We start from the raw sequence: 27521 nt of genomic DNA on the forward strand, positions 1-27521 counted from the left end.
TTGACTGCAATATTCATGTTATTTACTCTTTGTTTTACTTAATCTTAGAAAAGTCAATCAATCCAACCATCAACAAGAGTTTTTCACATAGCCAATCACCAATCGATGTTTCAAATGTCAAGTCACCAAAATCAGTACAGGATAAAAATCAATAATAACTTAACTCAACAATACCCGACCCATTTCTTGCTCCGATAGAAATCTAGTATTTAGAATCAAAGAAAACAATGGTGTTTTAACAGATTTTTGTTAAGTTTTTGTTTGTCTCTTTGTAATCTAGTGTTTTTGTGTAATTTTTTTAAAAAATATTGCCTCAATATTTGTAACCGACTTGTTGCGTCGTAGTTGTATGTTAACTTATCATATAATATCATATTTCATTCATATTGCTTTTGAACAAATTTATAACCGTAGATTGTAAACTCTACGTTGGTTTATTATTACACGTAGTTGGCTAATGGAGCCAGTAGACGCTAGAAGTACAACAAACTTAACAGATATGCCACCTGTAGAAAGAACATCAGAAACTTCGAACTTAGTACCCCCGAATTCAGCATCGTCACCAAGCTTCTTAAATCTAGTTAGCAACGTCTGCGCTCTGCTGTTCAATGCTATCATACTTTATTGCTGTTTTAAAGATGGTGTTACTTTGTTCTCATTTCATCCTAGCTTGATGTCTCTAGGGGTAAGTAAAAACAATGTATATCAGGATATCATTTTTTAGATCATGCTGTATTTAAGTCGTGTATTACTTAGCTTTTTGCACTGACATCAGCCTGAACACGTAATAATATCATATAAGGAACAATGTATTTGTATTGTAACAATATTATTTATCAAAGGTAGAACGAAAAAAAATCATGAAGATAATTGTACAAATTCTAAATTAAATTAATTTCTTGTTAATTAATGATAGTGCTGAAATTATAGTTTACATTTTACTTTTTCCAGTGGATCATACTAATGTCATCTGCAATTAATGCTATAACTCCAGGAGATTTTGCAACTGAATGGATGCCGATTCGTCTCCGCAGCGCTCGTCACTGGGTTATACAAATGTTAGCTGGCATAATTATACTTACTGGGTTTTTTGTAATATTATCAAACAAAATCATCAATGAGAAATCACACTTTGTCACCTTACATGCAAAATTTGGATTAGCCTCTTTAATTTTTATGTGTTTAACATCTTTGGGAGGTGTAACTGCTCTATACAGTTTGAAGCTAAAGGACTACATTGCTCCAATTTACACAAAACTATTACATGCAAGTGCTGGCCTGTTGACCTTTACTTTGGGGATAATCACTATCTTACTTGGTACTTTATCACACTGGTGGTCCTATGGCGAAATATTAAGATATACAAGCATGATTTTAGTACTTTTGGTCATGTTATTCACTCTACTTCGGCCGAGTCTCAAAGTATATTTCCGTCTTAAGGAGAGATTTGAAAATATGAATTAATATAAAAATGTACTTGCATGATAACTGATAACGACTTTGGCAAGACAAACTGGTATATCTTTTTATATTTTAAGAATATATAATCATTTGAATGATGTAATAGTTTATGATGAATGTTTTAATTATACAGTATGTTACTATATTTCATATTAGAATAGGTGCTATGTTAGACAATTAAAAGCTTTACAATGTGTACTATGCATATATTTATTAGTGCTGAATAGTACTTTAGTGAAGATGAATATTTTTCTTGAAGACCTTTATCTTGAATTTAAACTATATTTATTCTACACTATAATCTAAGTGGCCCAATTTTAATAAACTACATCAGTGAAGAATTATTTTTATTCAATATTGTGTATACAAATAATAAGTACAATGGAATGTGATTTTTTTTTTAATAATAAATTTTACTAAGTTTATATTCCTTTCAAGTAATTAAATTAATAATTTACAATACAGGTTTTATTGTAGCTAGCTTTGTAAGTGTTTTGTTTTTTTAAAAAAAAATTATATTGAAACAATGCTTGTTTCATGTTCTTTGAATAAGTTTATGATCTGATTGCAAAGCAATTTTTTAAGGATTTATATTCAAGACTTGTTATTTTTGTTTAATTATGAAATTATATAGAAAAATATGTGTAATATTGATTACTTATTTAATGCCAAATTATGTAGCAAATATATAATTTTAAATATCGCGAAATGAAATAGCTATTAAAAATACCTATTTTATATTTCGGAATAATATGATGTGTAGAGAGTAGTTTTGGAATTACTATTTATGCCTTTCTTTTTCTATGTAATTTGAAATTGTGATTTGTGCCAAAAAGTAGATAATTGTAGGTATTTAGGAGTACCTACATAAATTTAGAAATGTTCCATCAAAATTGCATTTACCGAATGTTAAATAGAAAGCATTTATTGTAGTAGAAAGCAACATATTGCATGAATATATGGTGTATTCAATCAGCCTAGTTGTCTTTTATTCTTTGCCCTAATTCGACTACACAATTTTGAGAAATCAATTGGCTAGGCTTTCAAAAGGTTAACAAAATAATACATATTTATATTGTACTTGCTGTCAACCATGACTCCGACCAAGCAGCAATTTAAAAAAAACTTGATTAGTCGCTTATGTGTACTTCCACTTTCAGGCTATGTTTTACATCTATGCAAAATTTCAGCGAGATCCGTGCAGCAGTTCAGGAGATACTTTCTAACAAACGTCCATCCAAGCATTTACGGTATAAGACTATGCAAATGCAAAATTGTCGAGTTTATAAATATTCGGTAGGATAAATTCCCGTTATCCCATTAGCTAGTGATTCGATAAAGTTACTGATTGCTTTTCTTATTAAAAGTAGCCAAACAATTTTAACGCTGTTAATAGCACAACCAAAAAGCCACCATCCGCAATTATCACGAGGCTTTTTAGCTTGGATTACTTTTCAGACTAAAGGCATTCTACAGTGCCGTTTTAGCGCTACCAGCGCCCTGGATGAGTTTCTACGGCACCTACTTTTTTAACATGTTTTTGGTGGGTGTTAACTGTTTAAGCTGTTAAGCTTATTCTAGTTTTAGTTGATCACTATTTAAATACACCTAGTGTTCATTTCGATTAGTTAAGTAAGTCCCAACATGAAGAATTCTTCCGTAGCAAATAACTGCCACTTCCAACTTTGGAAAGTGTACCAATGTGTTCGATAATATCGATCATTAGTTAATAAAGAGATGATGCAGACCGAAAAAAGGTTGTGGGCACATAGGCCCTTCGAACCCAAATGAAGAAATTCGGAAACCGGCAAATTAGTCTAGTAAAAGTAGTAATAATAATTTAGTATTATATATTATGTATAAATAAATTAAATGCATGAAGTAGGTACTAAAAGTAACCTAAAAAATCTCCTCATTTTATAGCAAAACTTTGCCATTGAAGCAAACTGTGTCTATATACCCTAATAGATTAATTTTACTAACATTATAAATGCGAAATCAATGTATGTTTATTAGAAGGTATCTCTAAAACGGTTCAACGTATCTCGATAAAATTGGGCACAGATGTAGAACATATTGGCTACTTAATAAGTTTTTTCTTTATACCGCGTGGATGAAGTCGCGGGCAACAGCTAGTAGCATACTATAATTGAATGTAATGTTAATAAATCTAGTTGTAACATGGCAATAAAAAATATACTTTTAGTAATATAGTAAACAGTTAAATGGCAACATTGGATCCATAGTTGTTAAAAAATAAAAACCTGAAGTGAGCTGAGCATTGTTTTTGATTTGATTGCAACTATTATTGTCGATCTTTCTCGAATAAATACAGATTTAAATTCAAACGTTTTTAAATACGGCAGCGCCAACTTTTTAAGTAAGGTAAAGAATTTGTTTCTTCCTGTTTATAAGTTTTACCTTGTCGTCCAGATTTAAGGTACCCCGAGCTCCTATTTATATTTCATGAAAATGGCGTCCCCTAAATTTAATATATTCTTTGTCTTTAGATGCCTGTCATAAAGCTACAATCATCCGATAATGAAATTTTTGACGTGGATGTTGAGATCGCAAAATGTTCCGTAACAATAAAGACGATGTTGGAAGATTTGGGCATGGATGATGACGAAGAGGAAGTCGTGCCACTACCGAACGTCAATTCTGCAATTCTCAAAAAGGTTATTCAGTGGGCAACCTATCACAAAGATGACCCTCCATTACCAGAAGACGATGAGAACAAAGAAAAACGCACTGACGATATTTCATCCTGGGATGCGGACTTTTTAAAAGTCGACCAAGGCACACTGTTTGAATTAATATTGGCTGCTAATTACCTTGACATAAAGGGCTTATTGGATGTCACATGTAAAACTGTAGCAAATATGATCAAGGGTAAGACACCCGAAGAAATTCGTAAAACCTTTAATATTAAGAATGATTTCACAGCTGCTGAGGAAGAGCAGGTGCGCAAGGAGAATGAATGGTGTGAGGAAAAATAAACCCGATGGTTGTTAAGTTATATTATTAAGTCACAGGTTAGTTTTTTGGATTATCCCTCTAAAAGTTAGTATAATTTATGTTAAAAATAAATTACTTAAAATTCCATGTAATAGTGATTGTTTTAATATTACAAGGCATACTAGACTTATTTAAAATGTATAAAAGTTTATTGTGTTATATATTTCATTCAGTTTAAAATTACTGAGTGTATGAAAATCTAAATTATCTGTAATTATTTTTCTGCAACAAATATTGCTTATCGTCTTTATTTTAAGTTTTCTGTATTTTTCACACTGCTTTAGAACAATGTAAGGAAATAATTAAACATGTCTTTCAAAGAAGTCACATAAATTTTTACTTTTTTAATTTATTTTCCACTAGTTTTTCTCCTAATTTTTTAAAATATAAGATATTCAATGAGTAGTTACACTAGGCTAGTTTACATTATTCCAGTACTGTAACCCAGTACCGCTGTACTGAAATGTATTGTTGTCAATAGTGTTTAGATAATTCCAGTCCAATATAAGAAATTTGGGACTGAATTCCAAAAAGCAGTTTATAAACATATAGTAAATTCAGTATGGCAAGAATTTATTGAAGAGGTAGGTAAATTAGAGTAAAATGAAATCTAAATATGTCAAAAAAAGACCGCTTTATAACCTAAAAAACCTGTTTTCTATCAATTTACTTTTTTCCAGCATTAGATGCATTCTGGGTTTGGAGCTCTAATTATCATTCTGATAAAATTATATTACAACAAAACTATGACATTTAAATCAAACATACAACAAATAGTGCTTCTCAGTCCAGATAAAACCTCACACTGGCATTGCCTTCGGATGTACTGGAGTTGAATGTAGGCAGGAATAAGATGTAGGTAATTACATGAACAGGAATGCTCAATGGCACCATTATATGTCTACATTATGACAGTTGATTTCCAGTGCTGATTTTGATCACTATTGGGTTACTGTAATGGAATCATTTGAACCAGGCATAATGTTTACATGATATTGCAACAGAACAGAATATTTAAATGAAGTGTGGGCAGCTCAAGGTGCTGCGCAGTGCAACCTGCAGCATTCCTTGATACCCGTTCTTCATAGGGTAGCCTCTAACTAAAATTAGGCCCCAATACAACTAAAATTGTGTTCAGACTCGTGTTGTATTCTAAACCACCAAGATGATTGAAAACTATAATTCTGGTTTACATGTATCACACACAGCATTAGGTTTATGTCAATTTAGTAATTAATGTAATTTATTATCTTTTGTTAAGATAAATATAACATTCGTAATCCTAATTTGTACAGATAACTCACATTAAATGTTGCTTGTCTACTAAATTCGGATTTTTTTTCAACTGTGAAGCCCAGATTAATTATTCTAGTGCAGCTATCAAATCCACCCAGGATGGTGAAAATGAGAGGTGTAAGTGGACACTAAGGGATGTCTTGAATGAAGACAATGAATACATCTTATTGACAAATTCCTGAATATATGCGTTTTTTTTTAAACGAAAGCCTATACAAGTTTTGTAAATGTATAAATACTTATGCAGCTGACTGCACATTTTAAAAACTTTGATTTATGGGTAAAAGAAACTTAAATCTTACTAATATTTTATTCCCAAATAAAAGTAATAACTAATGAACAAAATAAATAGATATTATGTCATTCATAACAACAGGTAACTCTTAAAAAACAAACTTATACTGTTTGTATGTCTTAAATAAAAAATTCTATAGATTATGTGATAGCGCGAAAACTTTTATCAGTAGCGTATGCATCAGAAGTGAGAAAATGATCTATGCATGTCAATAAATGGCTATTGAATTTGCCATTCTGAGACTTACATGATGCTGCACCTATTATTAGACCAATGAGAAATGCTGTCACAAGTAAAATAATAATAATATATTCCCATTTGTTTAAGTTCAATAAGGTTTCTTTGCATAAGCAGACAACATCGTAGGGAGATCTGAAATAACAGATATTTCTAATGAAATTACTAAATCAAATATGTAGGCAGTGTGTTCAAGAGTAGTAGAATAACAAGTGATGGTTAACTTACAATGTTATTGGTAAGAATCAAATGGAACTTATCACAAAGAATAGTGTTACTATAGATATAATGTTCTGTGAGGTCGTGGTCTCCGATCTATGAGTCAACAGTTTAAAAAAATCTGATCTCCAATATTTTACATTTAGTAAGTGTAACGTACTTATAATTCAACCGCGCGTTATCGCAAAGAAATCTGTCTGTTTCGTCCAATAGCTTCTGAAGTTGCTGCTGGGCCAAGGCGATGACTGGACATTTTTTATGAAGAATGTTAGCAATATCAGCTTCAGGGTCTAGGTCGCAACTGCAGCCGGCGCTTGCAAGCCTTATTTCATCAAATCTTATGTCATTTCTGGGCGATGAATCGGCCGCGTCAGAATCTGCGTCCTCCCTTGGGCTCGGTGCGTAATTATCTATATTAGAGTCTTGATGATTTCTGAAAGATTTTCTAGAATAACGGTAAATATTTTGAATTTGATATTCATCGGATGCCATTACTCGAAGTAAATATTACGGTAGTATGAAAATCAGTTATAATAATTGCTCGAAATGAATGACAAGAATTGTTTTCGCACCTCTTTGCTTGGCACAGAATATTATACATTTTACGCTTTTTTATTAGCTAAATTGCAAATTAAACACATTTTTAATCGACTTCCCACAAAAAAAAAAAAAATTGAATAGAAATTTTATTGCGTTTCGCAATGGCAGGCATTTGAACACTGAAACTGTACAATAAATACTCGTAAAATCACCCATATACCTCCTTGGGACACAGCAACTGCGTCTATTTCTAATTAGTACTAAAGCTGTAAACGGAAACATTAAATTATGTGGTATTTTACATTTTGCTTTTCTGAACCAACAGAAAGTTCTTCTCATTGGCTTTTATTCATAACGCTTTGAGAAATAATTGATAAATAGGATAAGCGATAGTATAGTAACTTAGGACAACGGCCCCCTGTGGGCAAAAAGATAGCACGATTAAAATCGAAACATTTTTATATCTATACGAAACAAAAAATTCTTTTAAAATTATCTTATTGTATTTAGATATTTTATACACTACAAATGAAGTTAATATTTCATCATAATTTTTATTTATCTTTATGCCGTAATTATATAATGAGATTTAATTCAATGTACCTAAGTCATGTTGTTTTTTTCAAATTCCTTTATTAATGTTAATTTAAAAAATTGTAGAAAAGTAGGTTAGTTAGTTTAATTGTAAGGTTCATACACACTAAACTGGATAAAATAGAATGAATACTAAAAATAGCAGCAATGCGCAATAAGTATTGCAGAAGATAATCCAGATAACCTCATTATAGTCAAGACCTTGTTTCTCGATTGGACAAAAAAAAAAACACTAATAATAATAACAGTGTATTTAAACATGTCATAAAATTTTTACAACGTAAAATTAGTATATTGTCTTTGTTTTTGACTTAAAATAAATTATTGTTCTCGGAAGTAGATACCAACAGTATACTGTTGTATTATTCGGCAGAAATCACGGTGAAAATTTTAATTAAATTACTATTCACAAATGCTGTACAGAGTATTTATAAGTGATAATAAGCTAATATTTAATCCCCAAATGATTGGTGCATAAATTTCTTGGAATATTCGTACACCACGAACAACACAGCGGTCGCCGGTACTGTCCTTATAAGCGTAGGTTTTAATCCATTGTAAAGAGCTAAGAAACCTAAAAAACAAATATAAATAAATTCACGCAAAGATTATTTTGTTTACACCAAATTATAAAGTGAAATCAAGATTTTTTTTTACAAAAAAAAACGATGATATGAACTAGAAAAAAATGTATTCATTGTGATTTGTGAAACTTGTATCGCAACTTGAAGTGTGACTTCAAACATAATCTAATATATAAAATTCTCGTGTCACGGGGTTCGAACTTGAACTCCTCCGAAACGGCTTGACCGATTCTCATGAAATTTTGTGAGCATATTGAGTAGGTCTGAGAATCGGCCAACATCTATTTTTCATTTTTTTTTAACTGCGCGCGGACGGAGTCGCGGGCGACAGCTATTATTAATATATTATTACTAGAAAAACCTTGTATCAGTATGCGATTGTGTATTAATAAAACTAATAGTTATTTAGTTTTATCATAACCAGATGTATATACAATTGTGTTAGATCTAATTAAAGGTAATCGATTTCTATGAGGAAATTGCACGAGAAACCGGTTAGTGTATAAATAACTACTTTTCCAGTCATAGTATAAATCAGACTCACTAACAGCTAAACATGTTATGGACATTAAAAAATACTATTAGAGTGGGTTTTTGAGTCAATTACAGTGGGTTTTTGAGATTAAAATCACTTAAAACATACTGTTATATCGATGGCTACTAGGAATAAGGGCCAATGTTCAAATTAACAATTTTTCAGCTGAGGCTCTCAAAGTTTCGATCATATAGGAAAATAGGCCGCGTAGGCCCTTTTACTTCAGCAAAAAAATAACATTTACACCTGTAAATGTTTATTTTGTTTAGTGCATGTTGTTAACTAAACTGAGGTAGCTTTTAACACAAAAAAGTAAAAATTATCAATTTGTTACTTTGGCCCTTATACATAGGACCAATCGATATCTGTTTCAAAGGGATGGGTCAAAGGGATGACGGTATGTTTTATACAAAGATTTTGATCTTAGAAACTCACGGTTAAAAGGTTATCAGTTTAACGTAAGCATGAGTTGTCTACGTTATTCTGATAACCATTCGATTCAAAACAAATGGGTACAAATAGAAATTGAACTAGACTATCAATGGACATAGAATTCTATACTTGTGCTTGTTTATAATTAAACTAAGTTTTTTTTTCATATTACAAGGTGGCAAAGGAGCAAAAGAGCAGCCATATGAACTCCTCGAAATGGCGAAGCGACCGCTGCCCATAGACATTCGCAATTGCAGATGCGTTGCCTACTCTCAATCGACGAAGGAGGAGACGCACAAAAAGAGAATTTTTAACCTTCCTATGCATCTCCTCCTCTATCAAGTCCACCTCCCCTTCCCATACTTTCCTTATAAGAAAAGGGTTGGGTGGGAAAGAGGACTCTCTAAAGAGGAAGTCCGTACCCATAACCCATATAACTAGTTTTTCCGAAGTAACTCGCACTTTTTATAGCTTGAAGGCAGAGACAGGTGTCGAAATTAGCCTTTCTTTATAACCTAAATATCTTCGAATATATTGATTCGGATAAGCCTTGAGTTTAATAGTAGTTTTGTTAATTATCTTACCTTCTTTCTTTACAATCTCATAGCCCACTGTTAGGAACTTTAACTTTTTGTTTGATATCTGAACACGTGACTTGATAACATCGGAGGGAAAGATCACTGTCCACAGCACACAGCCGCCAACTGCGCCTGCGATCATGGTTTTTACAAAACCTATGTCATCCTTCGACTGTCCCGGCTTCGCTAATAATTCTCTTGTACCTAAAAACAAGTTGTTTATATGCATCATCATCACCTCACTATACGTTTCCACTGAGGGGCTCGGTGCCTTCCCTGAGTTAGGGGTGACTAGACTATAGTCATCCACACTGGTCCATTACGGGTTGACTTCACACATATCTGTTCAGATTTGTGCAGGTTATATCATGATGTTTTCCTTCACCGTAAGAACGTCAGATAAATGTATAATATATTAGTACATGGCGGGATTCGAACCCATGACCTGCAGATTGTAAGTCAAGTGCTTATCCCCTGAGCCACTGACGCTCTTATTACATGCTTAAAAGCTTTAAAATTGCATCATTCAAAAGTGATATTGCTATCTACGTGTAAAGTGGCAAATGAGCAGTAGAGCCTAAATTATGAATGGCATTTTAGATAATAAGATACAATTAGTGACGAATCGATTTATCGCAAGTCATCCGAAATTAAATTGTTAATATTTATATATCGGTTGTACGGATTCGTTAACTTGTAATAAATTAATTCGAACCTTCATATCCACCGAAAAAGAAGAAATATCCCGGCATCTCTCTCATAATAGTCGGTACTAGACCTCTGAAGAGACCTTGTATACCATACTGCTTGAATATTTGCTGAGACAGCTGTAGTGGCGTTATCTAAAATTAATACAACTATTAGCTACAATCTGCCCTTGATATCGCGTACATTTATCTAAAGGCAGTGATAGTGTAGGTACATGTGTAGTATAATAAAATTAACGCTAGCTACACGAGTTATATAAAAGACTAGTAGTCGCCCGCGACTTCGTCAGCGCATAATTAAAGTAGCCTATAACATGCCCCCATCAGCTACCTTTTTGTAAAAGTCCCTTCATAATCGGTGCAGCCGTTCCGGAAATTATTCGAAACAAACACATCCTTACGGAGAGACATACAGACAGACATAAATATAAAATATGGTTTTTCGTTATCATACACATGATGTATTCAGACATTTCAATTTTATTGATATGTATAGAGTATAGATATAGATTATCGTCTATTTAAAATAATTACTATGTACATATATACTATTATATACAAATTATTTTACAAAGTTACACTTGCGATAGAAATGAATGCGCTCAATAAGAAAATCAAAGGAATTGCAGTACACTCGGAGCCTATAAAAGTAAAACATTAAGAATAATCTTGCTAATATTATAAATACGAATGTTTCATGGATGTTTGTTTGAAGGTATCTCCAGAAAGGCTCAATGGATAGATGTAGATAGATTTAGATCATAGTCTGGAAGAACATATAGGCTACTATTATGTTTTTTATCCGCACGGAAGGAGTCACCGGCGACAGTAGTCTAATCTAAAATTGACAAATCTATGCGCTCGTGATAATCAAGTTGTCGCACTTCCAAGTTAATTCATAATCGGAACATTGGACTAGATTCATTGACAAATCGTTAGTTTCGGACACCAAAAATCCCTGTATAAAATATAGCATCATCCCTCTCATTCATTATCTTTGAGAAAACAGAGATAACAGTATGTTTTATACGGGGATTTTGGTCTCAGAAATCAACGATAAGTTATATAGTTTAAATTTTTCAGAATAATGACATGTTTAACAAAATACCCAAAATTCATCATACAGCTGTTTGGGAGCCTTGCACGTTGACCTCTCTCATAGCTTGAAGTTGGCACTTGATCAGTTCTGTGGGACACAGGGTGAAGGACGAGAAGAAAGCAGCCAGGAATCCCGCTGATGCGTTACCCATCATGGAGAGTTGATCTGTGCTCTAAAATATTGTAACATTTTTTTTATTGAACATTGACAAGAACATGGGCATGTAGTGGCTACAATTGCGTGAATGTTTCTAAAAATGGCAGGAAATATATGGAATAGAATACCTATACATATATTTCGCTCGTGAATGAATACTCTATTGAACAATTAAAAACCTTTTGACCTGCAAACTACAAATCACTTTAATACATATTATACATACTAACTATTCAAAATAAAAGGGTCACTGACTTTTAGAATTGGTGCCATTTTACAGCTCACAGCCAACATTTAAATTAACTACAAAAGATTGCCTAGACAGAGAGTTAAAAAAAAAGCAAAAAATAAATGAAGTAATTTAATTTTTGTATTTTTCAATTCCAATTGGTTCCAAAGTGGGATTTACATTGCCAACATGTAGCATTTAACATGCCTAGTAGTAATATACACGGATTGCAGATTTCTATTACAAAGTGTCCTGCCAACGCATTCATTTGATGAATAAACAAACATAAACAGGAAAGGATATAATGATGGAGACATTCTGTTTTATTAAAGCCTGCATAACCCAGCATGAGCTCCAATGCTGCTTTAACTTGTCATCACTAATTAACAAACATGTAAAAGATCGTAAATGTATATAATTAAATATTCGAAAAATTTCGCCTCATTCATAAAAAAATCAAAAGTAAATGTTTACCTCGGTGCCCGTTACATGACAAACAAACTTTTGACAATAGCCATATGCTGCAAAAAGTACAGAGTTCTCTGCAACATTAGCCATAATTGCCGGTGTGGTCCCTGCATATAGCCCTCGGATTATGCCATCATTTTTGAGTGTCTGTTTTAAACAATCATACATGCCTTTATATAGGTGAGGAAACGTTTGCATCTTTACTTTCACTGTATCCAATGGTTGTCCAACGTAAACCACTGCCACACCACCTGGTGCAACAATTATTAATAATTATGTTATTACAATTATTACAGAGAAATACATCACAATATAAATCTTAGCAATACAATGTACAGTACAGTGTACAGTCTACAACTACCACACTTTCAGTGGTAGACACCAGCAACAACATCTGTTGCACAAATTGGCTGGCTCGCTCGTCGTAAATACCATAACCCCACAGAAGACATCTGTGAAGTGGAAGTAATGTGCGTGCATTCTAGAAGCCTAAATTTAGTCCTTGTTCCCCTCCCACCCATTTCTTAACAGGATGGGAAGGGGAAGGGTTCTAGATGGGATGGAAGGAGGTCGAGGAGGGCATGGGAAATATTCTCTTTCTGTGGGTCTCCTCCTCCGTCATTTAAAGGTACAGTGTACAATTGCACCTGTATTTAAGAGAGTTCCAAAGGACCACAATATTTTTCTTGCTTATAGAAGGATTCTCTCTTAACAGAGTTTCTAGTTTATCTAGGTTCTAAGGTATTAACAATCATTTTTGTGTTAAATTGTTATAAAGGTAATTTAATTGGATAAGGGAATTATCCATACCAAGTGATCCAGCTATAAAATCAATTGCTCCGCTTTTTAAGCCTTTGCCCTCTGAGGAGTGTACCATCTTAACTTTTTCTTAATAAACCTGAAAGGAAGAAATTTACAAAACTTTTTCTTGACTAATAAAATTATTATTGGAAGTAGGATACTTGGATGTGTTAAACTCTACGGTACATTAAGTTTTTTCTGGGGGTCATAACTTTCATTCATAATTTTGAAGAAAGTTATGAAAAACCGGAAAAAACTGCATAGGTTAGGTTAAGTTTAGAACATGTTGTATAACATAAAAAAACCAGTTAGGTTATGTTTGAAACATTTTAAATAAAATCGAAAAAATGTGTGAAAAGTGAAAATGTATGTTATGTGTTATCTGTAATATAAATTGGTCTATTTTATATTAATGTGATTATTACAAAAATGGTGAATGTGAACATACCTGTTACTATGAAAAAGTACGATTTTTTTTTTCGAAATAAATTACGTCCCCCAATAAAACTTCAAAGCGGTGTAAAAGAGATGGTTTCCTATCGTTTAAAATTAATTTTATTGAAATTCACTTTTGTAAAGTATTACCAAAAATAAGCACTATTTATAATAGTGTGTTTATAAAATTACACGGACATCTTTTTAAATTCTACAACAAGCGTTTACATTTTAATGAACAAGAATTAAAAAAACTTTCACTACTCACTTTATTAATTGTATTCTTATTTAAAACTAGGGCTTTATAAGTTATTAATATAAAGTTTAATAGTATAAGAAAAAACACACAAAGCTAACACAACCAACAACAAAGATATTACAATTTGAATTGTTGAATTTTATGATTTGTGACGTTTGACATTTTGGTAATATTTGACAGTTGACATTCACAGAACAAAGCCTAAATCGAAGACAAGCTATTTCTTTGAATAAATAAAAGTAACCACTTAACCAAAAAACTTGAACGGCAATTAAGTTATATACATTGTGCAATTTTATATTACAATTTGCATAACTCATTTGATATGCATAGGACCAGCTTTTGTCATATTTTCTAAGTTCTTCGGGTACATCAATGTTTTTGTAAACTGATTTTACAGCCCCACAAGGATCTAATGGCAGGTTTTTGACATTGACAGGGCCTACAAATTTAAAGGGCTACCAGTGAGCAAAAAATTCCTAACTTCTTCCGAAAGTCGTCCATGTGGCAACTCTAAGCAATTTTTTTGTATCTTATGACTTAATTTCTCGTAATTCCTTACTATTTATAATGATACATTTAAACAAATTACAAAATTAGGCGAAATAAAACCCAGCAGCAGCCGCTCCCTTATTTGGTGAAATTTGACACTACCATGACATTATTAATACACATATTTTCCGACTGCCAAAAGATCTTTGTGGATCTATACTCTTTGATGATAACTGAAATTGACAGTAAATGACACTAAATAGTTTTACGAAGTGCGCTTTCGATTATATTTGTTGAAACTTGTTGAAAACCTAAAAAAAATAAAAAAAATATCATCTTTAGCATAATATCGTAGATGTTTTAAAATGAGTTAATATATAATTACATAAAATTTTCTACTACTACCTTAAATTTTACGATTTATAGTTAAATCATGTAACGGTATTTAATAGTCTTTGAAAACATTAACATATGAATGAAGTGTACGAAAACATGGTTGTTTTTCAGCTTTTCTTTATGATTTTCAAATATAGTTAATGCTGTTTCTTAATAATCTTAGTTATATGTATAGAAATATAAAATGCAAATTTAAAACTGAGTTTTTGTTTTGATAAATTTGTTTAATAACCTATCCGATAGCGTCCGAATGCTTTCGATACAGCAGAGTTGTTATTGGAAATAAATATGACTTTGAAGTTGTTTTAACGCAATAAGTAAGTTTTTAAGATATTTGAATGTCTGTTCTTTGAGAAAATCTACGTATTTTAGTGATCAGTGTATTTAATGATGTGAAAAACAATGTGAAAAATTGACGTGTCGATTTTTTAACATTAGTGTTCGGCCGCCATATTTGTCCTTTTAAATTATACTCTTTTATAGAATTACAATTTTCTGTATTTACAAGTTTTGTTTATGATTCAAAGACTCGGTCACATCTATTGTATATTAAATAATACCAATATAGAACACTAGAAACAACGATATAATTGTGTATATGTTATGTTTTTACGAAGTCTTTCGCGTCTTTGTTTAGGTAATCAGGATGGTTGTTGGGTCGGCATCGTACCCTGGGAGGCAAGTGCTTCACAAAATGCAGCCGATGGGTATGACTCCCCGCGAGCTTTCGGACTACGACGACTTAGCAACAGCTCTAATAGTTGATCCATATCTTGGCATTACAACACATAAGATGAACATACGTTACAGACCATTAAAAACCAATAAAGAAGAATTAAAAAGCATTATAAAAGAATTTATACAAACACAGGATTACAATAAAGCATATAACAAATTGGCTAGTGGAGAATGGATGCCAAGACATTTCACAAAAAACAAGCATCAACAAAACAAGTTTAGAGAACATGTTAGTAAATAAAACATTATTGTTGTTATAATTTTTTTTTACTGTAAATTTCAATGTTATGTTTATTTTCAGATTTATCGCTATCTGAGGGTTTTCGACAAAAAGGCTGGATTTGTAATTGAACCATGTTATAGGTATTCATTAGAAGGTAGAGTTGGAGCTAAAATTTCAACAACTAAGAAGTTTTTTAAACATGAAAGGATTGACTTTCTTGTTGGGTGCATTGCTGAAATGACTGAAGAAGAGGAAAAACAACTGCTGCATCCTGGAAAAAATGATTTTTCTGTTATGTACAGTTGTAGAAAAAATTGTGCTCAGTTATGGCTTGGACCAGCTGCATACATAAATCACGATTGCAGGCCTACATGTACTTTTGAAGCTACAGATCGAGGCAAAGCTTTTGTTCGTGTATTAAGAGATATAGAGGTTGGAGAAGAAATTACTTGTTATTATGGTGAAGACTTTTTTGGCAATGGTAATTGCTATTGTGAATGTGAAACTTGTGAAAGACGAGGCAAAGGTGCATTTTCTGTAAAGAATGCTCACAATGATGAGGAAGCTACAAGATATAGATTTAGAGAAACTGATAATAGAATAAATAGGACAAAAGCCAAATTGACACAAAAGTCAGAAAATGGAAAACCTCCTGAAAAGGCTCGAATATCAAACAGACAAGTTTCTAACATTGTTTCCCCTCTTAGTATGAAAGAAATGAAGCAAAAAGGATTGACTAAATATGATGCTGAATTGTTAATAGCTCAGGGGTGTATTGCAGATGTTGTTGATGGAGCTCGTGACAAAGAATCACAAGGTAGTAGAGAATCTTCAGCTTCTAGAAGAGGTGAACGTTTAAGAAGAAGAGCAGACAGTGGTCGTTCTCATAATGGTGTTACTGCCACTGCAACGGCAACTGTATCACAGCCTCATGAACAACCTACACGGTGTTGCAGTATAACTAGTTCACGGAGCAGTTGTGACTCCCATACTGGTATAGTTCTACGAAGTCATAAACGTCTCATTGACTCTCAATCCCCATGTACAAAAGTTAAAAATAGTTCAAAGAGTAGCTCAGAAGTTAAAATTGGAAGAAATAATACTGTCCCTAAACCAGACACAGAGTCGCTTAATTCTATGGATACACATAAAATACAAATTAAACAAGAACTAGATAATGATATTTTAAAAGAGAGTTATCAATCCGAGACTAGTAACATCAGTAAAACAGACACAGAACCAGAAAATAATAACGATAACAAAGAATCTCTGTTAGAACGAGCCAAATCTTGTACTTCTATGTTAATAATAAAGAAAGAATGTTATGATAGTTCAGATAGGAAAGAACAGAACAAAGTTGAATGTGTAAATGATAATGAAACATGTATAAAAAGTGAAATATTTGACTTTAGAGAAAATGTAAACCCAAGTGAGTCAACGGATACTACAATAAGCAAACACAAAATTGATATTCCTCATAGGACTGAAGAGGTGAAGAAGGAACCAGAGACTGGACTTGCAGATAATTCAAATAAAAGTAGTGAATGTCCCTGCACACCACCACAAAGAAAAACTTTAAAGTTAACTTTAAGAATGAAACGTAGCCCAGCAGAAGAAGTAATGAATTGTGGTAGCACAACTGATGAACCAGAGTATGAAGTCCTGCGTCTTGAGGGTGTAGATCCTGAAACGGCTCGCCGTTTTAAAAAGCGGCGACGATCAAAAGAACGACATCGTAAACATAGTCCAATCCGTCCTCTGCCCCCGATGAAAAGATTGCGGTTGATTGTCGGCAACGAAAGTCGAACTATAAATATTCCAAATGCTATATCGGCAGACTGACAGCCGCAACTACCTTATAGTTATTTTTTCCACCGCTATATTCAATTATTAGTTTAATTGATACTGACTAGGATTATTTCGTCGAGTATTTATTTTGTGATGTGAATTCATATTTGGATATTGTGTGATGAGCATCAGATTGCTTAAAGTGATAATTCCAAGATATTTATTATAAAATATGTGAAAACTGTGTTATATCTTTAGCACTCATTTGTTTTTATCTAATTGACCTTTTAGTGAAATGTATTAATCAGAAATGAATTTATTTCAACGTTTCTTGTTTGTTTTTTATGTGTGGATAGAATTCCATTATTTGGAGTTTAATTGAACATTTCCTTTAGATTTTGTTAATTTTGTCATTTTACTACTATAGTAGTGACGATTTTATATTTAATTCTGTTTGTCTTTAACTCTGTAGTTAGTGCCACTGATATTACTGTGGTGTAATAAAATGCAGGATTACAGTAACGATATATGAATAATGTAAGTAGTAATAGTGATACGCCGGGATTACTCTAGTTTCACATGTCTGAGTTACGCGATCCATGTATTTTACGCTTATAAATAAACTTATGGTAACATCTGGAACTGTTTAACAAGCAATTTATTGCTCTATATTTAATTAGATATTAAGGTATTGTAATAGAAATCACCGTATAGAAATATTGATAACTTGTAAATATGCTGTATTTTAGTTGGTTATTGCTTCGTTTATGGGTTTAATTTTTTTGCCTTGGACTTAGATTTGGAAGTTCCTCTTGAAGGGCTAATGTGACCTAAGCCAGGACTGATAGATTTTTGAGGATACTTGGACTACAGGTATTACAATAATGACTTTATCCCACGTAGTTTTAAATATGAATTTGTTATTGAGTATTATGTTTTTCTAAACAAAGCATTAATAACCACAAGTTAGAAAAAATAATTGTGATTTACGTACGCCTTATTTACTGGTACCAGTCTATTTAAGTGACACTTAACATTATTTCTTTTTGTTTAAACATAGTAAAAACTAGTTTTTGGTTTTTAGCTTTAATATTTTTCATACACATTAAAATATGCTAATGTATATATAAAGCATTGATATATTTATGAAACTTCTTATTTCATTTAAAATTATAAACGCCTCATAAGGCGCAGGAACAATAAATTTCAATGATCACAACTACATGTCTATGATATGTACTTTTAACTTAAATCGTAAATATTTAAAATGCAGGCATATTGTTATTAGAAACTCGTATGATTGTATAAATATAAGTTCGCATGTCTAGTGTGTAGGTACTTTGATGGATCCCATGACTTCATGTTATGAATTAAATGTAATTCCGGCTCTAATGTTACTTTTAGTGAAGTATTCGATCTCCATTTGTTGGTATGTAAATGACAAAATTAGGAAAAAAATAATAATAATACCTAATAAATAAAATTTTAAAAATATGGTTTTTCCATGTTATAGGTACTTATTTGCTTGAACACTGCCGCATTGTACAGCCATTTTATTGATTAGGAGTTAGGACATTACAAATGATTTTGAATGCTGTGGAATAATTGTTTATATTTCTTATAATGTAAAAGTATATACTTTACTCTTTCATGATGTACACAAATGCTAGTCCTGGCTCAACCATTGGTGATGAATATTCCTCATGTGTTAGATCAAAGAAAAAAGTTATATAATAATGTATAAATAACACCTTTTGGTTTGTAGCATTTTAAAGGATCATAATTTTAAAAAATAAACAATTATTCAATTGAATGGAAACAGAAGCTGTAACAATTTTATTTTAAAAACCCCGAGGTACAAGTCAAAGACTATAAAGAAGTTTCTTGAGACTATGACTGAAACCTTTAGAAGTAACACTAACTAGGAACACCTATCTAATATTTGCTGTACCACAATTATTTCTACTGGTAAGTGAATTATGCAAGTAAATTCTTTTAATAACTTCCTCTTTTCACCACACAAATATTACAATATTTTTAAATTATACTTTACCCAGGATGTTTCATGAATGAGCTTTTCACCTACTGCCACTGCATTTATCAATGTTGGTGTTTGACAAATAACTTTCGGGTCTTGTTGAAACCGTTGCTGAATAATGAATAGATATTTATTATATCTATTTATTTTACCTTGTTTACAAAAGTTTCACAAATTGGTCATGCAATATCAAGGATGGGATTACATAATTAAAGGAATTAACAGTCAGACACACAAAAAAATGTTCTTATTTAATCCAAAATTAAAGGTTAGAAATCAAGTTGAATATTTACTGTTTTTATGGTATTTTAATTGTTACATTTTACAAACAAATACATTGTCAGAATTAATAACAAAAAAATTTAGTACTCGCAGTTGGTTTATTAAAAAAACTTAATGCAAAAGTTACACATTATGCCAAATGACAATTGAGACCACTTCTAAGGTGAGAGATTATTGTGTGATGTGCAACAATTAGTGGCCATACCTGCAAAAAAAGACCAAAAGCACTTTTATTATCAATCAATCTGTATCAGCATTGACTTAAATTTATTATGGTTCATTTATATTGGAATACAGTGAAGTGTTGAAGTTTCTTAGACTCTAAAATTTCTTTATATATCAATAAAATCAAATTTCCCTTGAGCATCCCATTGAGGTCTTAAAAATTTAATCAATATAGTTTTTTGCTTTTACTTACTTTTGGAACTCCCATTCTCTGTTGTCTAATGGACACACTTGTCGAGTTTTGAGCCAACGTGAAATACAATGGAAGTGGAATGCATGCTGAAAAACAATATTCAAAATCAATATTTAAGAACAAATAAAAGCTTGTTATAAAGGACAATATGTTAACTGAACATTAATGATTCATTTTAAAAATAGAAAATGGACCATATTTTTAAAACTATAATTCATTAATGTTGACAAAATTTCAGCTTTGAAAATATTGAAATAAATTTAATACTATGGTTTTTGGTGTACTTAGCTACTAACTTAATATACTTACATTACAAACTCCCCAAGCAACTGTGCATTCTTCACTAGTAGCAGATGCTTGATTCGCTTGGCATTCTATGCATAGATCCATTATGTGGTTACGACAGATTGCGCAGTTATCAACCACAATGTCTGCAAGTAACTTAATAATTAAAAGAACTTCGTTAACAGTATATCTTATAGGTTATACACCAGGTCGATTGTTTCAAACTTACCCCAAGCCCACAGAGCAACGGCGTTCCACTGTAAATTAGAATTGTTTAATTGAATTTGAGTTAAAATTTGTTTATAAAAACAAAGAATGATAGCAACAAAGAAAATGATGTAGCGCAAATGATGACTTTACCTTTTTTACTTCGAATCTCTTTTTGTCTCCTTTGCTACTGCTTGAAGAAGCCATTTCTACTTCGTCTTCGTCAATATCCATTGCAGATGCCATGTTTTTTATAATTACCTTGTTTTATGGTCCTAAAATGTTAATAAATTGTTAGTAATTTCATAGATGTTATTTGACAATGACAGCTTTGAAATTTGATGTAAATTTGACAGCCAGTCGCATTCAAGTCCAATTCAGTGTTGCTATTTCATAAAATTTATAAATTCCACCAGTAATAAAAAAAACTACACAAGAAAATCCTTCCATCTTCTACCCGCTACACGCGACGCGACGGATGTTTTCCGTTGGGCCGACCGGCCTACCGATTTATCAGCCCATTGGCTTTTTGCTCATTCCATCGAATTCATAGAATCAGTCGGATCGAGCCAACGGAAAACATCCTGCGCGACGACGCGACGTCACGAACGATCATGTAGTTGTAAAGGGGAAATAGAAAAATATACGTGAAGGAAATTTATTTTCATTAAGCTACATGATTTTTCAGTTCAAATTCATTATCGTCGCGAATGCTTGCATCGTTTTTGGTTTTGTACGAGTTCTTCCATATTTCGTAGAAGCAGACTGTAGCTTGAAATCTGTAGCAAACTAAAAGTGGCACCGAGACGTGCGTGATCAACGTCCATGCCCATACTCCGAAAAACTCCATCTGTAAAAGATAATAATTATTTAGTTATGTGTTAAGAAAATTATGTTAAACTAAAGTTATGGACGTATTAAGCTGACTTGTAGGGGATGGTATTCAGCTCTCGCGTTCTTCACACGATTGAGTAGCCACAGCGCAAAGTTGCCGACCAAGAGAAATGTTACAAGCTGCCGACCGGGTCTGCCGCCTGTGCCCGCGCATCGCCGTGACCACGCGTCTAGCACCAGCAAAGACTGGCAAGAACTCTGTATAATTGCACATAGCGGTGCTATTATCCTAAAAACATAATGAAAAATACGAGTTAGAAAAGTTACGTATTGAAGTAATTGGACGAGATTAACGAAGTGTAATTTACTAAATTACACTATACTCTTGGCAAATTTGGTGAGCTAGTGATACTTTAGTAAAATAAAAGTAAACTTGCCTTGTCGCTCGTCGGGCCTCAGGATATCTTTGAATTAGAAAGCCAGCTCCTATGATTTGAAAGAGATAATAAAGATAGACCCCACATTGTGTGACAAGAAGCAACGCGTGCTCCAGAGGCATTGTGGTAGATATTTTGCGCAATGTTAATAGACGCATTCTCTGAATACAGGCACCTGAACCGATCGCCATGATAACAAACAGAACTGTCTCCCATATATTGATCTGTAAATATTAATTAAATACTTATTTTAATTCTTTTGTTTTTAATAAGTTAAAAAAACATCGTAACGTTGAAAATTTTCCTGGAAAAGTATGTTTCGATAAGTTCTATGTTACCTGTAATAAAGCGAGTTCCTCATGTTTGTCTTTTTGGAAGAGTCCATTGAAAAGCATGAGGCTTACAATGGTGCCGGCGAGTACGGCTATACCCATGAACAGACCTTTGTGCGCGCTGCCGCAATCCACAGAGAAGTGATTGTTGGACTTAATTCTAGTACAGCATTGCTTCACATCTTTCGTGTAAATCCCATTCGAATTGACATCGTTTAGAGGTTTCTAAAATTGATTTGTTATATTATATTCTGTTGTAAAAATGATAAGTAGAAGACAGTTGTAATTAGGTGACTTGGTTTCAGTTTGAATGAAGTTTTTCGAAGTGACGACATGCATGATAATAATTAAGTACATTCGTGTACACTTTACTCGTGTACAGTGATGACTTTACTCTTTGATTTACGCAAGTAAATTAATATAATTAATTAATTTCTTATATTTAAATACTTTTTTTCGTTAAACGTGAGAGTATAATTGGATGAGTGTTGCATTCTCCTATCTCCGCTGCCGTGTTAAACTTAATTAGCATTGCTGAATATGTCCACTCAGTTTCATCGCTACGGCGGACAATGAAATCATATTTGTGCGATTTATATTCCCTTTTTGTAATGCAACGGTGACATATAATTAAAAAAAAAACAACATGTATTAGAAAATACGTTTAAGGAGATGAAATATAAAGCTTAATGAAATAACGACAAAAAGGTCAACTTTACCGATCCAGGTACGGTGCAAATATCGTTCCAAATCACCACTATAATGATGGAACAAAGAAGGCTGTACTCGACGCCGCAGGGCCTGAGGTACGGATTGGCTGATCTAATTAATGGCGTAATTATATCAGATATATTACAACTCCAGTTTTCTACGGGTATTGTTATATTTTTGCTTATACTTGTACTGTTGTAATCTTGATATAAGTAGTTTCCTTTATCGCTTGTTGCTATGGGCGATTTAGTTGGTTTATCAATAGTGGTGTATCTTATGAAAGGTAGGCTGTTGTAAGCTACAGCGATAATGTCATCCCTCGTCTCCTGTATGATTACGTTAAGCCATTCGCAAACATTTGTGGCAATTAAATGCATCAAACCGAATCTATCTAGGACCACTCCTCGCATTGGGTCCAGTATCTGAAAAGTTGATAACAAATTCATTTTTGTATATGTATGCAAATCGAAGGTTGCACTTGGTTTTATATCACGAATCATTGGAAATTAGATCGATTTTTCAAGTGTTGGTGTAAGTTGGTGCAAGAATAATGAGTTACGTTTTGACCACTAAAATGTCGCTATAATTTTTTATAAATTTTGGGATAACTTTGTAAATTTATGACTCACATCTGTGTAGGAAAATATAAATACACTTTGTGCCACCATGAATAAGATTCGTAGAGTCGGCTTTAAGGCGACTATAATTATCTGACAGTCTCCGGACAGATCGAAGTACTCGGCGATTTGTAGGCACGAGTAGATAATGGAGCCAACACTAAAACCTGCCACGCCGATATGCAAGTAAAAACTACCGTAACGAGTTCGCTTCACGTTAACTAGGAGAAAAAAAAAACAAGAATTAGAACGATTGAATAAGTGTATTTTAAAATAGGAAATATTTTTAATACCGCTTTTATTAGGAATGAAAAAATCTTACCATCTTTACTTTTCTTCACTCTGCTCAAATGATAAAATGTGTAGGCCAAAAAGAGCATACTAACAACGTACAAATACATGGTAAATATCTGGAAGAAAAAACGTAATACATATCTACAACAATCTCCTAGTAATTTTGTAACATTTACATAATGTAAGTTAATCATATAGCATCATTTTATATCTGCATCATCATTATATCCTTTAACCACTACTGGGCAAAGTCCTCTTATGCAAAAGAGGCCTAACACTTAATATGTACTTACATCTGAGGTAATGTTTGTAACGAGTTCATTCTGTATCGTGCTAGTGACCGGCAATGCCAGACCTAACACTATCAGTAACTTAGCGTAAAACGCTGACAAGACCACAGTCATTGATTCACTGAAACAAAATGAAATATGGAAACAATTAGTGCATTCAGTGAACCTGCAGCTAACGATAATTATTCCAAAACTGTTTATTAATTAGATGAAATTTGAAATTCTTCATTAAATTTAACAGATGCACAGAATTCCATGTAACTGATTTAGTTTGTACAAAATTATTTAGTGGAAATTGTTGGAAGTATCTAAATAGACTTGTATACGATACACTCAGTAAATGCTGCATATTATAAAGTGTTATTAGGATGTTGAAAACTTAGTGGAAAAAAATTAAAATAGTTAAAATAACCATAAAAAGTACATTTCTTCCATAGGGTTAGCACAGAGCTAGCCACGATGATTTTAATCATACATATCAGGTATAAGAGTGAACTCACTCGCCGTGTGAGAGAGTGCTCCGTGGTTTGTTTGGGGCGTGATCGACGCTGGAAGTACTGCTACATGGTAGCACCACGCTCAGACGCGGCAGGTTGTGAGGAGGATGTTCACTGAAACAGATTGGATTCACACAATCTTACTAATATTATAAATGCGAATGTTTGGATGGATGGATAGATGGATGAATGGATGGATGGATGTTTGTTTGAAGGTATCTCCAGAACGTCACAACGGATCTTGATGAAATTTGGCATAGAGGTAGATCATAGCCTGGAAGAACACATAGGCTTACTAAGAACACTTATTATGTTTTTTTATTCCAGGCGGACGGAGTCGCGGGCGACTGCTAGTAAGTACCTAATAAAATGAAAAAAAAGCAAAAGCACCTATAAACATTGATAGGGCAAGTCTTTGTTGTACGGTTAAGATTTATTATATATTTATATACAATGGTACTCAAGTTAAATTAAATATTATCTACCCTTATTGCTCCGGGATTTAGGATAATTATCAATAATTAATTGTTAGGGATGAATGAGGCAAACAAATGGATCAAATATTGACCTTTAAAACAAATATTTAACGATTATGTCGGTATTTACTAAGATTGTTGTTTGAATAGGGGGAAATGTCTGGCTACGTATACGTTTGTACGACCGTTGATTACATTAAAAACAATAATAAGGAATAAGTAATAATTTAAAGGCGTCATTCTGAGTGTAAAATTCATTCGTGGACTAAATTTAAAGCTGCAATCGTGTAGGGTACGGTTACAAGCCGATTTGTTTTTGTTTGATCGAGCGCTCATCGACTAATAGTGTGCTTAATGAAGGTTCGCCGACTCACCTTTCATCCTCAGGCACGGCGAGCAGCGGCTCACTCCGCTCGCGCCACTCTTTCCCGCCCGCGCCGTTCTGATTGGATTTCTCTTTATTTTTCACCATCATAATATGTCCGGGAGCAAATTTTTATTACGCTGTAATAGGAAGCACTTTAATCACACGCCCTCTGCGAATTAATTACCGTTATGGATTTTAAAATCTTGTGCCATCTTCATTTAAGCTGTGCTGTAATTCACACATGTTAATACATCTAGAGCTAGTAGTGCACTGTATGTGGTGATATTGCCATGATCCACATACGTGTGTACGTATGTATGTAAATAATTAGTTATTGGTAATTGTAACGACGACGCACAGTTTGTTTTAAATTAAGGTAAATTTACAGGTGATCCACAATAAGGGAATAAATTCCTGCAAAAAGTAAAATTGTTTTATTAATAGTGTACATAACAAATATAAAGACTAAGCTGAAATATCTTATACATAGTTGTAATTATAGCAACTTTAAGTAGCACTGACTATTTGAATATGGAGAATTAATATTAATAAATGTAATTTATATAGCAATAATATGTTCATGGACGGAATAAACTAACAGCGGTGTAGGGCAGGGCGCAAATACGCTGTCCTTACAGGTAAATAATTAGCGCTAGTGGTGTCACTTTCAGACGGCCATCCTAACGAGCCACATGCAGCCTTCCCCCCACTGTCCCCACTCCTTATCTCCCAGCACTGCGCGATTAATTAGACGTCTAAATCTAAACGATCTTGTGACTTACCGCTTGCACCTTATTTCTGCTCCAGTATTAAATTCTGTTCTAAATATAAAATGTTATTGGACGTTCCGCCTGCGCATAACTTTGTTTACTTTTTTAATCTTCAGTCATTACGTAGCGCCTTGCCGCGTGACGTTTACCTTACATTAGCTTGCAGACTCGTTTATTTATTACTAGTTTAAATACGGAATAAATATGACAAGGTTTTTTTTTACTGAGTTCAAAAGGGCAAGAAGAAGTAACTCGTGATAAATTACGTATACATCACCCATTCATAAGCAACGGCGTTAAATAGTCTAATTTCAGAATACGGCTCCTACGGAGAATAATGGTAGTGGGGATATAGTATGCCAATGTTTATTGTCACCTTATTTATTTTTTTAGTTATTCACAAGTTCATGCCTACAGAATAATAGGTGACTCCAGTGGGTTAGCAATAGCTTATTCTTGCTTATTCACAGAGTGTATAATGTTCATTACAACGTACTAGATAAGGTGGGTGAATTGGAAGGTGTAGCTGAATAATACGATAAAGATCATTTGATTATGTTTTTGAAAATAAAAATGCTGCAAAAGCTTTTGAAGTCCGTGACAACACACAATTACACTTTAACATGGTTGTTTGAGTAAATAACTTTAGTTAAACAATATAATAACTTCGTACAAATGAATAGCGTAACTCCATAAACGAAACAACTCAAAAACAAATCTAAAATTTTGCATTGTTTGTTAAAATTTCCGTGGAACGTGATGAGGCATTTACCGCATTCAATACTAATCCTTTGTCACGAACTACCTGCCGACAATACTTCGCTAATTGCGTTTACTTTAAAACGTTGCAATTGTTTTCGTAAACTAACTGTTGTATAGCTCCCGCGTTACTGAAACTCTTTTATAACTGTGGCGTCCTTCCTAAAATTACTAGTTAAGGTTTTGAATAGAAGTAGTTTGCAGAAGCCGAAGAGCAAGTGGCTAACTTCACTCTAAGTTACCACTGTTTTCTGTCGGAATCGAGAAAGAAAGAGGGGGAAGGGATACACCATCATTTTTCATGTGATGTTTTACAGTAATTGATAG

General features: G+C 33.0%; 7 protein-coding genes across 10 annotated transcripts; 3 read left to right on the forward strand and 4 right to left on the reverse strand.

Annotated features, from left to right (window-relative positions):
- Nucleotides 1-123: 123 nt before the first annotated feature.
- LOC106708743 (transmembrane reductase CYB561D2) lies at nt 124-1534 on the forward strand. The gene is made up of 2 exons (XM_014500292.2): nt 124-685; nt 952-1534. Exons 1-2 carry the CDS (start codon nt 458-460, stop codon nt 1462-1464), a joined length of 741 nt encoding a protein of 246 aa, XP_014355778.2. The 5' UTR covers nt 124-457; the 3' UTR covers nt 1465-1534.
- A 2210-nt stretch (nt 1535-3744) lies between these two features.
- LOC123721031 (S-phase kinase-associated protein 1) lies at nt 3745-4592 on the forward strand. Of its 2 annotated transcripts, none has more exons than XM_045678055.1 (2): nt 3745-3846; nt 3972-4592. In XM_045678055.1, exon 2 carries the CDS (start codon nt 3972-3974, stop codon nt 4458-4460), a length of 489 nt encoding a protein of 162 aa, XP_045534011.1. In that variant the 5' UTR covers nt 3745-3846; the 3' UTR covers nt 4461-4592. The 2 variants fall into 2 exon arrangements, with proteins under 2 accessions (XP_045534011.1, XP_045534012.1); XM_045678056.1 differs by lacking the exon at nt 3745-3846 and adding an exon at nt 3878-3901.
- Nucleotides 4593-6194: 1602 nt separating this feature from the next.
- On the reverse strand, nt 6195-7105 carry LOC106708808. The gene is made up of 2 exons (XM_045678097.1): nt 6687-7105; nt 6195-6442 (listed from the first exon to the last, which is right to left on the reverse strand). The coding sequence occupies exons 1-2, from the start codon at nt 7016-7018 to the stop codon at nt 6211-6213; spliced, it is 564 nt and encodes a 187-aa protein (XP_045534053.1). The 5' UTR covers nt 7019-7105; the 3' UTR covers nt 6195-6210.
- A 975-nt stretch (nt 7106-8080) lies between these two features.
- Nucleotides 8081-14087, reverse strand: LOC106708894 (mitochondrial ornithine transporter 1). Of its 2 annotated transcripts, none has more exons than XM_045677841.1 (7): nt 13953-14087; nt 13259-13346; nt 12455-12699; nt 11621-11767; nt 10505-10631; nt 9796-9993; nt 8081-8234 (listed from the first exon to the last, which is right to left on the reverse strand). In XM_045677841.1, the coding sequence occupies exons 2-7, from the start codon at nt 13323-13325 to the stop codon at nt 8113-8115; spliced, it is 906 nt and encodes a 301-aa protein (XP_045533797.1). In that variant the 5' UTR covers nt 13326-13346; nt 13953-14087; the 3' UTR covers nt 8081-8112. The 2 variants fall into 2 exon arrangements, with proteins under 2 accessions (XP_045533797.1, XP_045533798.1); XM_045677842.1 differs by lacking the exon at nt 13953-14087 and adding an exon at nt 13698-13714.
- Nucleotides 14088-14967: 880 nt separating this feature from the next.
- Nucleotides 14968-17737, forward strand: LOC106708893 (histone-lysine N-methyltransferase KMT5B). Its single transcript, XM_014500485.2, has 3 exons — nt 14968-15148; nt 15469-15798; nt 15871-17737. Exons 2-3 carry the CDS (start codon nt 15478-15480, stop codon nt 17632-17634), a joined length of 2085 nt encoding a protein of 694 aa, XP_014355971.2. The 5' UTR covers nt 14968-15148; nt 15469-15477; the 3' UTR covers nt 17635-17737.
- Nucleotides 17738-19968: 2231 nt separating this feature from the next.
- On the reverse strand, nt 19969-21175 carry LOC106708735 (RING-box protein 1A). The gene is made up of 5 exons (XM_014500284.2): nt 20964-21175; nt 20833-20860; nt 20628-20749; nt 20319-20404; nt 19969-20105 (listed from the first exon to the last, which is right to left on the reverse strand). The coding sequence occupies exons 1-5, from the start codon at nt 21054-21056 to the stop codon at nt 20093-20095; spliced, it is 342 nt and encodes a 113-aa protein (XP_014355770.1). The 5' UTR covers nt 21057-21175; the 3' UTR covers nt 19969-20092.
- Nucleotides 21176-21460: 285 nt separating this feature from the next.
- On the reverse strand, nt 21461-26470 carry LOC106708752 (proton channel OtopLc). 2 transcript variants are annotated; one of them, XM_014500304.2, is made up of 11 exons: nt 26448-26470; nt 25673-25802; nt 24826-24936; nt 24329-24446; nt 24064-24151; nt 23754-23962; nt 23133-23546; nt 22420-22638; nt 22082-22305; nt 21738-21933; nt 21461-21660 (listed from the first exon to the last, which is right to left on the reverse strand). In XM_014500304.2, exons 2-11 carry the CDS (start codon nt 25771-25773, stop codon nt 21478-21480), a joined length of 1863 nt encoding a protein of 620 aa, XP_014355790.2. In that variant the 5' UTR covers nt 25774-25802; nt 26448-26470; the 3' UTR covers nt 21461-21477. The 2 variants fall into 2 exon arrangements, with proteins under 2 accessions (XP_014355790.2, XP_014355788.2); XM_014500302.2 differs by lacking the exon at nt 26448-26470 and having other exon boundaries at nt 25673-25964.
- Nucleotides 26471-27521: the final 1051 nt, after the last annotated feature.

The sequence above is a fragment of the Papilio machaon genome, chromosome 5 (genome assembly GCF_912999745.1).
Source record: "Papilio machaon chromosome 5, ilPapMach1.1, whole genome shotgun sequence".
In the NCBI taxonomy this organism is placed as follows: Eukaryota; Metazoa; Arthropoda; class Insecta; order Lepidoptera; family Papilionidae; genus Papilio; species Papilio machaon.